The sequence below is a fragment of the Panthera pardus genome, unplaced genomic scaffold (assembly GCF_024362965.1).
Source record: "Panthera pardus isolate Hobbes unplaced genomic scaffold, ASM2436296v1 HiC_scaffold_1, whole genome shotgun sequence".
Classification (NCBI taxonomy): Eukaryota; Metazoa; Chordata; class Mammalia; order Carnivora; family Felidae; genus Panthera; species Panthera pardus.
The window spans coordinates 85,110,332-85,128,859 of NW_026526654.1; the positions used below are offsets into that span (position 1 = coordinate 85,110,332).

Below are 18,528 nucleotides of genomic sequence, written 5' to 3' on the forward strand. Positions count from 1 at the left end.
TGCTGGGTCATAGGGTAGTTCTCTTTTTAACTTTTTCAGGAACCTCCATACTGTTCTCCAGAGTGGCTGCACCAGTTTGCATTCCCAAGGTAAAGTGCTTTGCAGTGAAACCTCACAGAGCTGCTGAGTTCTCCACCATTATCCTACATTGGGGAATTTAGCATTAGGCTTTTTTTTTTTTTTGATTGAAGTATACTTAACATACGGTGTTATATTAGTTTTCAGGTGTATAATATAGTGATTCAGCAAGTGTATACATTACTCAGTGCTCATCAGGGTAAGTGTGCTCTTAATCCCCTTTATTTCACCCATCCCCCCACTCATCTCCCTTCTGGCAACCACCAGTTATTTTTCTGTATTTAAGTTTCTGGTTTTTTGTTTGCCTCTTTTCTCTTTGTTGGTTTCTTATATTCACATACGACTGAAATAATACAGTATTTGTCTTTCTCTGGCTGACTTATTTCACTTAGCATTATACCCTCTAGGTCCTTCCATTTTGATATATACCATACCTTCTTTACCCGTTCATCTGTGGACGGACACTTGGGTTCCTTCTATATCTTGCCTATTGTAAATAATGCTGCAATAAACATAGGGGTGCATATAGATCTGTGAATTTGTGTTTTTGTTTTCTTTGGGTAGATATTCAGTAATGAATTACTAGATCATATGGTAAATATATTTTTAATTTTTCATGAAATCTCCATACTGTTTTCCATAGTGGCTGTACCAATCTGCATTCTCACCAACAGTGCATGAGGGTTCCTTTTCCTCCACATCCTTGTTACTGTGATTTTTCATTATAGTCATTCTGACAGGTGTAAAGTGATATTTTATTGTGGTTTTAATTCGCATTCCCGTGATAATTAGTGACGTTGAGCATCTTTTCATCTGTCTGTTGGCCATCTATATGTCTTCCTTGGAAAAATGCCTATTCAGGTCCTCTGCCCATTTTTAATCACACTAATTTGTGGGGGGGTTGAGGGGAATACATTTATATTTGAATAAGTTTATATACATAGGATGTTAACCCCTTACTGGATATGTCATTTGCAAATATCTTCTCCCACTCAGTAGGTTGCCTATTCATTTTGTTGATGGTTTCCTTCACTGTGCAAAAGCTTTTAATTTTGGTGTAGTCCCAATGGTTTAATTTTGCTTTTGTTTCCATTGCCAGAGAAGACATATCTAGAAAAATATTTCTACGTCCAATGCCAAATGGACATTTCTTTTAGGAGTTTTATGGTTTCAAGTCTTACATTTAGGTATTTAATCCATTTTGATTTTATTTTTGTGTATGATGTAAGAAATTGGTCCAGTTTCATTCTTTTGCATGTAGCTTTCCAGTTTCCCAGTACCATTTATTGAAGGGATTGTCTTTTACCCTTTTTATATTCTTGCCTCCCGTGTCATAGATTAAGTGACCAAATAGGTGTGTGTTTACCTCTGGGCTGTCTATTCTGTTCTATTGGCCTGAGTGTCTGTTTTTGTGCCAGTACCATAATGTTTGGATTACTATAGCTTTAGTACCATAATGTTTGGATTACTATAGCTTTGTAGTACATCCTGAAATCTGGGAGGGTGATACATCTGGTTTGGTTCTTCCTTCTCAAGATTGCCTTAGCTATTTGGGGTCTTTTGTGATTTCATACAAATTTGAGGACTGTTTGTTCTAGTTCTGTGAAAATGTTGGTGTTTTAATAGGAATTACACTAAATGCATAGATTGCTTTGTGTAGTATGGACATTTTAACAATATTGATTCTTCTAATCCATGATCATGAAATATCTTGCCATTTGTGTCATCTTCAATTTCTTTCATCAATATTTTACAGTTTTCAAAGTACAAGTCTTTCACCTCCTTGGTTAAGTTTACTTTTAGATATTTTATTATTTTTGGTGCAATTGTAAATGAGATTTTTTTTTTCTTGATTTCTCTTCCTGCAGCTTTGTTATTAGTGTATAGAAACACAACAGATTTATGTATAGTAATTTTGTATCCTGCAACTTTACTAAATTATCATTACTCATAGTCATTTGGTGGAGTTTTAAGGGTTTTTCAAATATAGTGTCATCTGCAAATAGTGACAGTTTTACTTCTTCCTTACCAATTTGGATGTTTTTATTTCTTTTTCTTGTCTGATTGCTGTGGCTAGGACTTCCAGTGATCTGTTGAATAAAACTAGTGAGAGTGGACATCCTTTTCTTGTTTCTGATCTTAGAAGAAAAGCTCTTAGTTTTTCACCATTGAGTATAATTTTAGCTGTGGGTTTTTCATATAAGGCCTTTAATATGTTGAGGTATGTTTCCTCTAAACCTGTTTTATTGAGAGTTTTTATCAAAAATGGATGTTATATTTTGTCAGTTGCTTTTTCTGCATCTATTGAGATAATATGGTTTTTATCCTTTCTCTTGTTGATGTGATGTATCACATTGATTGATTTGTACATATCGAACCACCCTTACATCCCTGGAATAAATTTTACTTGATTGTGGTAAATCGTTCTTCTAATGTATTGTTGGTTTTAGTTTGGTAATATTTTGTTGAGGATTTTTGAGTCTATTCATATCAGAGATATTGGCCTGTTGTTTTCTCTTTTTGGTAGTGTTTTTGTCTGGTTTTGGTGTTAGGGTAATGCTGGCTTTGTAGAATGAATTGGGAACTTTTCCTTCATCTTTTGTTTTTTGGAATAGTTTGAGAAGAATATGTATTAACTCTTTTTTAAAAGTTTGGCAGAATTCGTCTGTAAAGCTATCTGGTCCTGGACCTCTGTTTGTTTGGAGTTTTTTGGTTACTAATTCAATTTCAATATTGGCAATCTGTGTGCTCAGATCTTCTATTTCTTCCTGATTCAGGTTTTGAAGATTGTATGTTTCTAGGAATTTCTTCTAGGTTGTCCAATTTTTGGCATACAATTTCTCATAATATTCTCTTATAATCCTTTGTATTTCTGTGGTGTTGGTTTTTCTCCTTTCTTTTTCCTTTTTTAATTTTTTAATGTTTATTCATGTTTTGAGAGAGAGAGGGACCGAGTGCAAATGGTGGAGGGGCAGAGAGAGAGGGGGACACAGAATCTGAAGCAGGCTCTTGGCTGTGAGCTGTTAGCACAGAGCCCGTTGTGGGTCTTGAACCCACGAACGTGAGATCATGACCTGAGCCAAAGTTGGTCACTTAATGGACTGAGCCACCCAGGCACCCCTCTTCTCCTTCATTTCAGATTTTATTTGAGTCATTTTCTCTTTTTCTTGATGAGTCTGGTTATACTTTATCAACTTTATCTTTTTAAAGAACTAGCTCTTGATTTCATTTATCTTTATTGTTTTAGTCTCATTTTATTCATTTCCACTCTAATCTTTATGTTTCCTTCTTTCTGCTAGCTCTGGACTTAGTTTGTTCTTCCTTTTCAGCTCCTTTAGGTGTAAGGTTAGGTTGTTTGGAATTTTTTTCTTATTTCTTGAGGTGGGCCTGAATCACTATAAACGTCCTGCTTAGAACAGGCTTTGCTGTGTCCCAAAGATTTTGGAAAATTGTGTTTTCAATTCATTTGTCTCCATGTATTTTTTGAGTTTTTCATTAGCAGCAATAAATGGTGTTGATGATGGGGACCCTGACATGATGTGACGAGAAGTCCACTTTACCTCTGTGTTCCATCCCAACAAATCACCTCACTCTGAGCAGGAGGAAAATGCCAGACAAGCCAAACTGAGGTCATCCTCATTGATCCATTGGTTGTTTAGGGGCATACTGTTTAGCCTCTATGGGTTTGTGTTTTTTCCAGCTCTTTTTTTTTTTTTTTTTTTTTGTAATTGATTTCTAGTTTCATACCATTTTGGTCAGAAAAGATGCTTGAGATTATTTGAATGTTCCTAAATTTATTGAGACTTGTTTTGTGCCCTGATATGTCATCTAGTCTAGAGAATGTTCTACATGTACTTGAAAATAGTGTGTATTCTGTTGTTTTGGATGGAATATTTTGTTTATATCTGTTAGGTCCATCTAGTCTGATCTGGTTCACAGACACTGTTTCCTTGTTGATTTTCTGTCTGGACAATCTATTAACTGATGTAAGTGGAGTATTAAAGTCCCCTTCTATTACTGTATTACTGTCAGTTTCTTCCTTTATTACTGCTAATGTTTGCTTTTTGTGTTTAGGTGCTCCTATGTTGGGTTCATAGATATTTACAATTGTTATATTCTCTTGGTGGATTAATCCCTTTATCATTATGTAGTGTCCTTATTTGTCTCTTGCAGTAGTCTTTGTTTTAAAGTCTATTTAGTCTGATTTAAGTATTGCCACCCCAGGTTTTTTTTTTTTTTTTTGGCTTCCATTTGCATAGTATATGTTTTTCCATCCTTTCATTTTCCGTGTGTATGTGCCTCTAGGTCTAAAGTGCGTTTCTTGTAGGGAAGCTTATAAATGAGTCTTGCTTGTTTTTATTTATTCAGTTACCCTATGTATTTTGATTTGAGCATTTAGTACATTCACATTTAATTATTGAGATATTTATTGCCATGTTGTTGTTTCTGGTTGGTGTTGTAGTTGTTCTCTGTTCCTTTATTCTTTTCTTGCTCTCCTTCCTTGTGGTTTGATGGCTTTCCTTAGTGTTATACTTGGATTTCCTTCTCTTTATTGGTTATGTATCTGTTGTAGGTTTTTGATCTGTGGTCACCACCAGGATCAAATATATGACATCTTATGTATGTTGTAGTCTATGTTCATAGTTACTTAAGTTCAAACACATTCTAAAAGCACTAAATTTGGGGGTGCCTGGGTGGCTCAGTTGGTTAGGCATCTGACTTCAATTAAGGTCATGATCTCACAGCTTGTGGGTTTGAGCCCCACGTTGGGCTCTGTGCTGACAGCTCAGAGCCTGGATCCTGCTTTAGATTCTGTATCTCTCTCTCTCTCTCTCTCTCTCGGCCCCTCCCCTGCTTGAGCTTTGTCTCTGTCTTTGTCTCCCTCTCAAAAATAAACAAACATTAAAATTAAAAACAAAATAAAAGCATTTTTTTGCTATTTTTATATTTGTACATTTTATATTTTTATATTTGTACAATTTTACACCCCCTCTATGTTTTATGTATATAATGTCATATTTGACATCATTTTATTTTGTATATCTCTTAACCAATTTTCTGTAGATAACTGATTTTACTGCCTTTGTCTTTTAGCTGTCATACTCATGTATAAGTGAGTTATTTACCACCTTTACTATATGTTTGCTTTTATCTATGAAAATTTTTCCTCTTATAATTTTCTTCTTATTATGACCTTTTCTTTCCATTTAAAGAATTTCCGTAAACATTTCTTGTAAGGTTGGTTTAGTGGTGATGAACTCCTTCAACTTTTGTTTGTCTGGGAAATTCCTTATCTCTTTTTCTATTCTGAATGGTAAACTTGTTGGATAGAATATTCTTAGTTGTAGGTTTTTTTTTTGTTTTTTTTTTCTTTTGGCACTTTGAATCTATCATGCTACCCCCTTTGGCCTGTAGTTTCTGCTGAAAAATCACATGATAGATTTATGGGGTTTTCTTCTTATGTAACTCTCTGCTTGTCTCTTCCTTTTTAAAAAATTCTCTATCGTTACTTTTTTGCCATTTTAATTATTATATGTCTTGGTATGGACGTCCCTGGGTTCATCTGGTTAGGGACTCTCTCTGCATTCTGTATCTGGGTGTCTGTTTCCTTCCCCAGATTAGAGAAGTTTTCAGCTATTATTTCTTCAAATAAGTTTTTTGCCCCCTTCTTTTTCTCTTCTTTTTCTGAAATCTCTATATTTGAATGTTATTGATGATGTCACAGAGTTCCCTTAACCTATTTCCATTTTTTATTATTGGTTTTTCTTTTTGCTGTTCAGCTGGGTTGATTTCCATTACCCTATCTTCCTGATCACTAATCTGTTCTTCTGCATCCTGTAATCTGCTTGTGGTTTCCTCTACTGTATTTTTAATTTCTGTTACAGAATTCTTCAGCTTTCACTGGTTTTTCACATTTTCTGTCTTTTTTTTGAAGTTCTCACTGAGTTCATCCACTCTTCTCTCAAGTTCTCTGAGTATCTTTAGGACCATTACTTTGATTTTTTTATCAAGCGTATTATTTTTGTTTCATTTTGGTCTTTTCCTATGATTTTGTCTTGTTCTTTCATTTGTGACATATTCTTCTGTCTCCTGATTTTGTAACTCTGTGTCTATTTCTGTGTATTAGGCAGGTTGGCTACATCTCCTGGACTTGAATGTAGCGGTCTTTAATAGGAGTGGTGCCTATAGTGCAATCTCCGTTGGTCCCCAGGACAACATCCTCCAGGGTGAGACAGGAGGGCTCAGAATGTGTGGGCTGTCTTGCACCCTCCACTTATAGCTGGGCCTCAGTTATTCTTAGTTCAGACAGCTGCAATGACCCATTTTTTCTTCTGTTGGTGCCCTGGACAGGGTTTGCTCCCTGCACTGTGGAGAGGCATGTCTGCAGCTACTGTGGGCTTGTTGGTGGGCAGGGCCAGCAGTCAGCCAACCTGTCTGCAGTTGGCCTTTCTGCCATAGCTGCACATGCACCCTAGGGCAGGGCTTGCTTTCTGCAGAGCCAGCCAAGACGCCTGGCTGCAGAAACTGTGGGCGTGTTGTTATATGGGGTTATGTCTTCCTCTCTTCAGGGCAGGAGTCCCTTTGGAGCGGTGCTGGTCCCTGTGGGAGCTGCCTGCAGGGTCTGTTGGGCAGCAGCTGCTTTGCTGGGATGCCTGTTGAAGAATCAGGCAGGCCGGATGGGGAGGGTCCACAGGGGAATGCTGGGCTGGGGCACCTGATGCTAGAAAGGTGGATGAAGAGTGTTGCTGGCTCCCACAAGCATCTGGCTATCTAGCCTGGGGGAAGGAAAGAGAAATGTCTTCTGCCAGCACTCTTGTTCCTGGAAAAATCTCATGCAGATTCCTGCCCCTCCAGGCACATGTTTTAAGATTAGTCAGTAAATCTTCATGTATACCCCATGTGCTTTTCAAACTGCTGCTTCTGTATTGGGCCTTGGGCTGGATTGTTTAGTATGCTGGCCCTTTAAGGGCAGGGACTCAGCTTTCCCTCGCTCTCTGGCTCTCCCACAGTTAAGCCTGATGAATTTTAAAGTTTTTGGATTGAAGCCCCACTGGCCTTCAAGCCAGATTTTATGGGGACTCATCAGTGTGGGTCCCCAGGGCTGGGGGTGCCCTGTGTGGGGTCACATCCTTTTGCTTTTTGGAACTTGTGCTGTCTCTCCCATTTGCGGCTAGTTGTGCTGGGGATTTGGTTCCCAAATGCAGCTCTGCCTTTCCTGCCCTTTTTGGTGTGGCCTTTTCTATGTGATGGAGCTGTTATCTCTGTGTGTTTGTGGGACGAGGTGGATTCAGGTTTCTCCTGTTCTGCCATCTTCCCCAAACTCCTGGTCTTTCCGGTTATTTTTAAAAGTTTATTTATTTATTTTGAGAGAGAGAGAGAAAGCAGGGCGGGGGGAGAGAGAGAGAGAGAGAGAGAGAGAATGCAAACAGAGGAGAGGCAGAGAGAGAGAGAGAGAGGGAAAGAGAGAATTTCAAGCAGGCTCCACACTGTCAGTGCAGAGCATTACGCCGTGCTTGATCTCAGGAACTGTGAGATCATGACCTGAGCTGAAATCAAGAGTCAGAGGCTTAACTGACTGAGCTACCCAGGCGCCCCTTTCTGATGTTTAAATGTAGTAGATTCCTTAGAAAAAAAGAAACACACCCGTGATGGTTTTCTTTGTCCATGACATGGCCTAGGCCTTTGGGGGTAGATGGATTTAAGATAGCTTTTAATAATAAAGCTCCTGGGAGGGAGAGAAGGGAGAAACATTGCTGGCTCTTGTTATCCTTGAACTATAAGACAGATGCTGATTAGGAGTTCTGTTATAAGAATTACAGGCCATTAGAAAATGTGGAATACATCTTGCTTGTCTATTGTATTCGTAGTTCTTCCTGAGATGGAGAAAATTCTTTCTTTGTCCTGACATTGTTTTCAGGTAACAATGAGTGTTCAAAAACGACAAAAAAATCTTCAGAAAAGAGTCAGTGTTTTATAATAATATTTTATCCACTTGTGGGTTTTCCTTTGGTGTTTTTAGAGTTCAGAGTGTGAACTGACAGTGGTAATTTTCTTTTTGCCTACAGCACAGCCAAGTACAGCATATGGTCATTCCTCCCTCGATATCTGTATCTGCAGTTTAGCAAAGCTGCTAATGCTTTCTTCCTGTTCATTACTATATTGCAGGTAATATTCCTGAACACATTACTGGATTATGCTTTTTTTAAAAAAGAAAAATGTAAAAAGCTCATTTAGCTGAAATAAAAATTGAGCGTACAGAATAAATTGAAACACGGCAAGAAGAGAACTCTCTTCTTACAATATTTAAGTTACTCAGTAAGACTTCGAAATTCTCATTTGGGGGATGAAAAACGTGTTGATGCCCAGTAGATGAACTGGCCCACAGTTCTTCCTGATTTAGATCATTAATGAGATATTATTGGACTAACTTTTATAATGTATGCCACCTCCATGAGAGGATAATTTCATTATATTAAAAGAAAGAGTTTAAAGAAAGTCCAAATGCTAGTTTGAAATGGCTAATTTTCTTTTCTTTTTTTAATATTTCAGTAAGAACACTTAATGTGAGATCTACCCCCTTAACAATTTTAAGTGTATGATATACCAGTGTTAACCATAGACATCTGTTGTACAGCAGATTTCTAGGACTTCTTAATCTTGCATAACTTAGACTTTATGCTCATTGAATAACAACTCCTTATCTCTCCCTCTCTCTAGACCCTGACACCACCATTTTACTCTGACTCCATGAATCTGACTACATTAGATATCTCACATAAGTGGATTCATGCAGTATTTGTCTTTCTATAGCTTACTTCATTATAATGCCTTCAAGATTCATCCACGTTGTTACATGTGGCAGAACTTCGTTCTTTTCATAATTTTTTTTAACGTTTATTTATTATCGAGAGACAGAAAGACACAGAGCGTGAGCAGGGGAGGGGCAGAGAAAGAGGGAGACACAGAATTCAAAGCAGGCTCCAGGCTCCGAGCTGTTAGCAGAGCCCAATGCGGGGCTTGAACTCACAAACCGTGAGATCATGACCTGAGCTGAAGTTGGCTGCTTAACCAACTGAGCCACCCAGGTGTCCCAGAATTTCCTTCTTTTTAAAATCTGAATAATATTCCATTGTATAGATGCCACATTTTCTTTATCCACTCATCCATCGACAGACATTGAGGTTGTTCCCATATCTTGGCTATTGTGAATAATTCTGCGCTGAATGTGGGAGTGCTGCTATCTCTCCAAGATCCTGGTTTCAACTTTTGGATAAATACCCAGAAGTGGGATGGCTGAAGCATATGGTAGTTCTATTTTAATTTCTTTGAAAAAGTTCCATATTATTTTCTGTAACAGCAGCACCATTTTATATTCCCAACAGAAGCATACAAGGATTCCAATTTTTTCACATCCTCACAAACACTTGTTATTTTCTGTGTTTAATTAATAGCCATCCTAACATGTGTGAGGTGATACTTCATTGTGGTTGTGAATTTCATTTGCCTGGTGACTAGTGACATTGAGCACCTTTTCATGTACCTCTTGGCCATTTGTAGGTTGTCTTTGGGGAAATGTCTATTCAAGTCTTTTGCCCATTGTGATTGGATTATTATTATTTTTTTTTTTCCTGTTGATTTGGAGTTCCTTCTATATCCTTACCAGATGGAGGGTTTTCAAATATTTTCTCCTATTTTGTAGGCTGCCTTTGCATTTTTTTGATGGTTCCCCTTGTTGCGCAGAAGAATTTTAGTTTGATGTAGTCCCACTTGTCTGTTTTTGCTTTTTTGTTGCCTGTGCTTTTGGCGTCATATCCAAGAAATCTTTGCCAAGACCAACGTCTGGAAGCTTTCCCTCTGTGTTTTCTTTTAGGAATGACATCTTTTCAAAACACTTAAATTCAAGGCCTTCCATAATCTGGTTTATTCCTGTTTCTTCAACCTTGTTTTTGTCATGAACCCTACAACCCAACACAATCTAAGAGGCAAGTCTCCTCACAATTCTTCAGTTTTCTTCCTCTCTTTAGACCTTGGTTCATTCTATTCTCTAACCCAGAAGGCACTCATCTGGCTACACCCTACCCATTCTCTTAAAGGCATAACTCAAAACCATCCTCTTCCAAACTCCACTAAATGCCATGTCCCATGCTAATTTCTCCCTTCCTTATCTTCTGTAGCAGTAATCTGTGCTATACATTATAATTGGTTTTATTTCTCCTGGCAAACTGCAAATTCCTTGAGAATAGAAACAGTGCCTTCAAGGGGCACCTGGGTGGCTAGTAGGTTAGCTGTCCCACTTCAGCTCAGATCATGATCTCACAGTTGGTAAGTTTGAGCCCTGCATTTGGCTCTGTGCTGACAGCTCAGAGCCTGGAGCCTGCTTCAGATTCTGTGTCTTCCTCTCTCTCTGCCCCTCTCCCACTCACGCCTTGTCTCTGTCTCTCAAAAATGAATGAAAACGTTGAAAGAAAGAAAAAAAGAAAAGAAACAGTGCCTTCAAAACGGCCAAGCTTTGAGATAAGAATTTAATGAATCTGTTGAATTGACCTTAAACATAAGATTGGCATTAGCACAAATTTATAGAGATCACATAGTGTGTACCAAAACCTGGGCATGAAATTAATAATTCAAGGGTGAATTGTCAGACGTAGTTCTCCCTTTGGAGAGCGGGTAGTCTTAACATACAAGTGCTGTAAGAAATATTTATAAAGTGCTAGGGGAACACAGCCTACTCTGGGCTTGAGGGCGAGTGGTTCAGGAAAAGGTACTGAAAAAGAAGACATTTGAGCCAAAGACTAGAGAATGAGGAGCTTAACAGTAAGTAGAGGTCAGTGGAAGAAGAGAAGACCTTTGGGGCACAGAAGACCGTGTGAGCAAAGGCACAGCAACTGGAAACACTGGTCGCCTTTTGTGAGAACCAGGGACCCAGTGGGGGAGGGAAAGAGGTAGACTTTTCTCCAAGAAGGTCTTATATGTTTTGCATTGTGAACATTTAAAGTGTTAAAATTTTCTCTAGCATGTGAAATGTTCTGGAAATGGTAAAAATTTTGTCTGGAGTGTAGAGAAGAAGCTCAAGATGTTGGCCGAGGCCAGGTAATGAGAAGCTTTGTGAGCTACATTCAGAAGCTTGGACTGTAGTGAGAAGGCAGTGACAGTCAGGAGCTACAGTGAAGCGACCAGCTCCGGTGAGGCTTTAACTGAGGAAAAGAGAGAGGGGGGCCTGGGAGCAACACGACGGGCTTGGGGTGCACTGCAGAGAGATGGAGAAGTCAGGCAGAGGCAAGTTCTTTGGATGGCAGGTTTCATTGATAGCCTCAGCGATCCTAGAACCTCTCCCTTTCTTCCTCTGTGTCTGACTGCTTTTAAAGTAACCACAAGAATTATTGAGCGCTTCAGAATAGATACTCTTTGGCTGCACAAAGAAATAACAAGCAGGAAATAAGGCAGCATAGAGAGTATCCACTCTCTAGACCCAAGTCTAGAAATACAGGCCTGAGAGCTGTTCTAAATCTGTTAAAGGATCTCCTTTACAACCTCATCTACCCTTGCGTCCATCAGAAGACTGCCAGTCTGCTTGTCACTTTATTTCTCCTATCTTTAAACAGTGGGGCATAGCCCCAGAGCCCTCTCCACAGGTAATTTGTACCCAAGCAACGTTATTCTCCCAGGCCTCCAAAAAATTTCTCTTCCACCTCAAAAAGAAGCAAGATTCGGTTAAGATAACTGACCTTCTGGCTTTAACTGTTTGGAAAGGATGCTATCTTAGACAATTAAGTTTTGAAAGCTTCAAATACAGTCAGCTTCAGAATACAGTCCAAGCCTCTGAATTCAAAACGTAATAACAGTATTCTCTTGGGAAGGTGACATATGACTGAAGCGTTAAGTAGGCGCACTGGTGGCTTTCCCATAATGTAATGTTTCACACCGTGCTCGAGGGATGGTTTCGATGTGCTAAGAGTCTCTTTTTATTTAACACCGTGTGTTGTTTTCATGTCCTGGGTATGCCACGAGTAGCCTGGCTTTTAGTGTTAAGCAAAATACAAGAAAAATTTATCATAGAATTCATAGTGTAACTCTGTTTTCGCAGCAAATTCCAGATGTGTCTCCAACGGGAAAATATACAACTCTCTTGCCTTTGATGATTATACTTACCATTTCAGGCATCAAAGAGATTGTAGAAGATTATGTAAGTTTACTGTTAGTGAAATGTTCTCAAAACTATTGCCTTGAGTACATGAGGTGTATTTCTTGCTCTTTTTCCTAGCTGCGTGTTTTGCAACTGGTATAATTCTTTAAACCTGTAGTTGTTGTGAAATGTGAATTAAACTCTAAGGTTTCAAATTTTAAAGTGTGTGTGTGTGTGTGTGTGTGTGTGTGTGTGTGTGTGTGTGTGTGTGTGTGTTTGAGAAACCAGCAGGACTTAATAGTGGTCATAAGAACTATAGTATCTTTGGGGATATAATGCAACCAGAGGTGAAGATCCTAAGAGGTCAGGAATTGTGCAGTGACTTCGTTTCTCCTTTAACCTTGTCAGAGCTATAATTTCACGAGAGCCTGCAGGTTTTAGCTGTGAAGGAAAAGAAGAGAGACATTTAAGATTGCTTTCTGTTTGCTCTGACCCTACCTCATAAAGACAGCTGGGCCACTCCAGTAGAGGCCCCTTCCTCCTCACTCACAATCCTCATGCTCATTTTCCAAAATTGCTAACTATTTGTTATTCATATTCTTGTGCCGAATTCCTTCATATCTTATTAAGATAGGACATCAGGAAAATCTGTTTGGTTGCTGGTCTTTTGATTGGTTTATAATAGGAAAGAATTTCTCAAACTTGATTTAAAGCCTTGGGCTAAATTGGAGCGAAATCCACGATTGCTACTTATGTGTTTAACTATAAATATAGTCATTGAAAGCAACCTATAATGTGCTAGCATTTTCAGTAGCATTCATTATGTAGGAGGCCCTGTAAAATGTGCGTGCACGTGCGTGCGTGTGCGTGCATGTGTGTGTGTGTTTGCATGTGTTCACTTAAATGGAGCCACGGACAGGTTAGTGACCTGCGAAGCCTGCCTTAGTAAGAGGCAGAGCTGGGATGTTAACCAAGGCAAGCCGTCTCCCGAGGCCACACTTAGCCCCTCCCTTAGATGACCTCTCATTTAGGAGAGTCAGATAAGGGCAAAACGAAGAAGAGACTGACAGGTTTGCTGCCTCTGTTCTTTCTTAAACCTACTGTCACTTGTATTATAATGTGAATTATTCACTCTGAACTTCCGATGTAATGGATTTTTTTCTATAACAGAAACGACATATGGCAGACAGATTAGTCAACACAAAGAACACAATAGGTAAGATATTAGACTAAGCTTTTATCTCTTCTCACTGTAAGAAAATACCCAAATTGACCAAATAGATACACATACTGTGTTTCATAACGTTCTATTATTTAAAGGAATAGAGACACAAAAAACCAACAACCAGAAGGAAACTGTTGCCATATGTAAGAATCATCAATGATGTTAATTAGGATAAAAGAAAAGAAAAGAGATGGGAAGTTGGAATATTTGGGATATGAGCAATTCTTACGTCAATCGAAAAGATCTGGAGGGGCACCTGGGTGGCTCAGTCGGTTAAATGTCTGACTTCCACTCAGGTCATGATCTCACGGTTCAGGAGTTTGAGCCCCGAGTTGGGCTGTGTGCTGACAGCTCAGAGCCTGGAACCTGCTTCAGAGTCTGTGTCTCCCTCTCTCTCTCCCTCTCAAAAATAAACATTAGAAGAAAAAAAAAAAGATCTGGGTGTTACATAGTCTCTCCCAGTCCTAGTTTTGATATGTGCTATCTTGATAATTGATTAGAAATATAGGTTATTTTTTGGGCTATCAGCCAGTATTTTAGCATGTAGCAGCGAACTTCTCAGGAGTGGAAGTAACTTAACATAGCTTCTACCTGTCATCTGTCTATACTTACGTTACATTATATTATACATATTGCTCTATTTTGGTGCAGTGTGTGTGAACAAGGTTTACATATTTTTCCACTTTATGTCAAGGTTAAATTAATAAAGACAGTACCCTGTAAAGAAACACATTTAGATTTTTGGAAAAGTATCTTTTATTATTTTGGACTTTACCTAATATAATTGTTACAGTTAATATATAGCTATATGTTTTTCAGTGTTCAGAGAGAATGAATGGAAAGTGATTATGTGGAAAGAGGTAAGAACGTATTTGAACTTTTAACTTAGTAAGAAGCGCCTACCATATATATTTATTTATTATTATTTTTTTTTATGTTTTATTTATTTTTGAAGGAGAGAGAGACAGAGCATGAGTGAGGGAGGGGCAGAGAGAGAGGGAGACACAGAATCCGAAGCAGGCTCCAGGCTCTGAGCTGTCAGCACAGAACCCGACGCGGGGCTCGAACTCACGGACCGTGAGATCATGACCTGAGCCGAAGTCGGACGCTTAACTGACTGAGCCACACAGGCGTTCCTGGCGCCTACCATATTTAAAGTTACAGATTTTTATCTATGAAACATGATGAAGGAAGTAGAGGATCAAAGAGAATTAAGTATATTTTGCTCAAGGTCACACAGCCCACAAGTGGTGAAACTAGGATTTGAATTGAAGTCTAAGTGGGTGCAATCTACATGCTTCCTAATGTGCCTCTGGGTTACTTCTGTGTCATTTCCTGGAATATCTAAAGATGATGCTTCACAGACTGTTGCTCAGGGTAGAAGGCAGCCTTTATGTGGAGACTACCTCAGGGGATGTTTTCGTGAATATATTTTCCTTGGGATATAAATAAAAGGCATACTGGGGCTAGATACCGACTCTGTCCTCATCAATAATTAATTGCTGAGGCGCCTGGGTGGCTCAGTTGGTTAAGCATCTGACTCTTGATTTCGCTCAGGTCATGATCTCATGGTTCGTGAGATCCAGCCCCAGGTCAGGCTCTGTGCTGACAGTGAGGTGCCTGCTTGAGATTCTGTCTTTCCCTCTCTCTCTCTCTGCCCCTCCCTGGCTTGCACCTGTGCGTGCTGTCTCTCTCTCTCTCCCAAAATAAATAAACTTAAAAATAATAGGAATTAATTGCTGACCAGTGTAAAATTCCTTTGAAGGCTAATTATAAGAATGTTTTGATTTCTAGGTATCAGTATTTCTTTCCCTAAGAGAGATAAAACAGTCATGATTGCATTTTGCTCCTCTCATTGAGACGAAGAGAACAAAGCCACTGACAGATCCACTCCATTCCTGATGGCAGAATGTCAGGGGAGAATGACAGGAGAGGAGTGAGGCTCCAGCGGGTGGGCGGGGTGCTTCTCTCAGAGCAGAGGTGACTGCATGATTGACTTTTAATTTACCCCCAGTGCCTTCCACTGGAAAAGCAAGTCAAATAGCTAGAGCCAAGGCCCAGGAATTGTTCTCTGTCTGACTCCTTTTATACCTGTACAATCAAATGGAGCACTCTAAATGTCAGGGGCTTACAAAAGGAAAAGGGAGTTGGTTTGGAGGTACTGTGGGCAAAACAGAAAGAGAGCTTGTAAGACATGACCACCCTTAGGGGAATGACTGCCTGCTGTCAGTTCCATGAATGCATAATTTTCGGGGTCACTGTTGTTTCGGGGGGGCGGGGCGGAAATCTAATTACAAAGTTTCAACTTGTCTCAGTCTAGCCATTGTTAGATCTTATTGTAAATTAGTCGTTTATGTAAGTTACAAATTTATTGTTCACTGCATTGTGAATTTTTATGTAATATGTAAGCTGTGAATGTTTATTTGTCAATCTATTTTTCTCCCCTGCTGTTGCACGTGTTCTCTGCCTTTGTAGACACATGCAACTTTTAAGGTTCTCTCTTCACTTTGATATGGAAGTATTTAATTAACCTTTGCCCAATTAGTGAAGGTAGACATGATCTGTGTGATCATGCCATAAAAAGGAAAATAGAGTCTCCTTTTCTCTTCCTCTTCAGAAGATATCACTATTATTTTTTCCAACATAGTTCTAGAAATTGGTTTATGAGAGAATTTTGCCCTCTGCCCCTCTGCTTTTCTAGCTGCCCAGGAAGGGCCTGCCACTTTTAAGACTAATGTCCTCAATACTTAGCACCGTGGAAATAAATGCTCAAGGGGTTTGTCAAACAAAAAGTACACAAGAAGAAAGCATCAAGAACTCATATTGTTTTCCTTCTGTATTGTTCCTAGTATTTACATCTCTCTCTTACTTACAAGTTGGAATTCATTTATACATTCAGCCAACAAATATTTATTTATTTGTTCATTCATTCATTCACTCATTCATTCCCTGTTCCACATAAAGTTCACAGACCAGCAGAGAAAAACACATCATTAGGCAAGCAGTTACAGCGTGATGGTGTATGAACAGCGTATCACGGGAAGAACACTAGTACCAGTAGGCCTGTTTGGATTTCTCAGCCTTGGCAGAGCTTACATTTTGGGCCAGAAAATTATTTGCTGTAGGGGCTGTCCTTTGCATTGTCGAATGTTTCGCAGTATCCCCGGCCTCCGGGCACTTGATGCCAATAGCACGACCCCCTAAAACCCCAACATCGTGACAACCAAAAATGTCTCCAGACATCGCCAAAGGTCCCTGGTGGAGGGGGAGGGCAAAAGAGACTCTGGTTAAGAGCAACTACTTTAGAGGAATGAATCCCTGAAAAACTAAAATTGTTCTAATGTAGCCGAAGTTTCTTAGCATGGCTTCAGGATTTTCGTATCAGAATTTTTCTCAAGAATATTTGACATGTTTTGCCTCTATCTGTGCTTTTAGAATTTATGCTTCGGTTGTTTCTTTCCCGGTTTAAAAGGTCAAGGTGGGTGACATTGTGAAGGCCTCAAATGGACAATTCCTTCCTGCAGACATGGTTCTGATTTCTTCCAGGTTAGTCACGTTGGTGTGCATTTAAGGAACTTTTATTCTGAATGAGAAATTTTAAGGAAAACAAAGGCCTACCCTACTCACCCCTTTCTCCATCCATCTCTCTATAGTATACACTAGTACCTGCAAAGTTTTACTGTGAAAGGACTCATAGTAAATATTCTCAGCTTTGGGGGCTATGCAGTCTCTGTTGTGGCATCAGAAACAGCCATAGGCAACATGTAAACAAATAGGTGCGGCCGTGTTCCAAAAAAACTTTATTTATAAAAAGAGGCAGGGCTTGCATTAGGCCTGTGGGCCATAGTTTGCTGACTGCTATTCTATACTTTTATTATCTTTTTCTTTAATTTCCCTGGGCATATTTTCTTCTTTCCTAATTATTAGATTAATTCCATCCCTTCTATAATTTCTACAGACGTTCAGCAAAAATTCGAAAAATTTATACCTGTCTTATTTTAATCTTACGGCAATTCTGAGATGTTCCCATTCTATAAACAAAGTGACTCGCACAGAGAGTAAGTGATTTTTTTGGTACCATTAAGTGGGTTCATGTGAGACCCAAATTTAAAAACACAGTCTCTGGTCTCTTTGTAGAACTTCATTGCTTTATTCACTGGCTGTTTTAGAGGAAACTTACACAGAGACTCCCTGCAATGGGTATTTCCTTCCCATCAGGTGGCGTCTGACCACCTTCCTCATGCTTCTGTGTTGTCCCTCCTGGGTTTCCTCCTTCTTGTTCTCTGTAAGGAGAACATAGTCTAGGGCATCTGTGGGTAAGAGTGGCTATAGTCATGAACACAGCTGCACTTGACATGTTGGGTAAACTGGTTCCCTAGATAAGTCATAATCATCTCAAGGTAAAAAAAAAAAAGTTCCTAGCCATCTAGACACACGTCACTCTGCAGCATAGAGAGATTTCTTGGGAAGAGAAGCAGATTTGTTCTAGAGCTATTGTCCAAGCTTCTTGAAAAGCAGTAATTCCAACATTAGCTCTTTTTCCTACCAGATGCACTTTGTTCTTTTGTCATGGTTGCGTTAACCCACCGGACAGAGGAACTTACTGTTGCTGATGTGTTTCTCTTTTGGGTTTGGTTAGGGTTATGGGGTTGACATAGGAGCCAGAGATGTACCATAAAGTGTTTTGTTTTTATAACCTCTACATTATTTGTTTGTGTGACTTTCTTTACCTCTTCCTTTCTCTCAAAAAAGTACTACTTATATAGAAAACAGTATTTTTTTTGGAGTAGGAGAGAAGTAAGGGGGGGGGACAAAAATCATTATTCTTGGACTTTTTTCTGGCATTTTTATAGATTATATTTTCTAAGTTTTCACCCTACCCCTGCTAAACAATTCAGATACACACATATGTGCACGCACATGCATGCACCTGCGCATTCGTGCGCGCGCGCGCACACACACACACACACACACACACACACACACACCCCAGTGCTTATTTGATTGGGCATAAAAGTAAGAAAACCAGATTGAAGCCAAGAATGAACTGAGAATCTTGGAAGAATCTTCCTAAGAATCTTGGAAGGTAATCGTGTGCCAA

General features: G+C 39.3%; 1 protein-coding gene across 6 annotated transcripts in view; it reads left to right on the forward strand.

Annotated features, from left to right (window-relative positions):
- The window catches only part of LOC109266144 (phospholipid-transporting ATPase IB-like), a 225,712-nt gene that overhangs the window by 24,497 nt on the left and 182,687 nt on the right, over positions 1 to 18,528 (forward strand). For 5 of the 6 annotated variants that reach the window (XM_019447931.2, XM_053900764.1, XM_053900771.1 and 2 more), the window contains exons 3-7: positions 8,145 to 8,244; positions 12,164 to 12,262; positions 13,373 to 13,418; positions 14,247 to 14,287; positions 16,900 to 16,973. The exons of the other annotated variant lie outside the window; for it this stretch is intronic. In XM_019447931.2, coding sequence (XP_019303476.2) covers positions 8,145 to 8,244; positions 12,164 to 12,262; positions 13,373 to 13,418; positions 14,247 to 14,287; positions 16,900 to 16,973 — 360 coding nt within the window. The remainder of the gene's footprint in view (positions 1 to 8,144; positions 8,245 to 12,163; positions 12,263 to 13,372; positions 13,419 to 14,246; positions 14,288 to 16,899; positions 16,974 to 18,528) is intronic. 6 annotated transcript variants of the gene reach the window in all.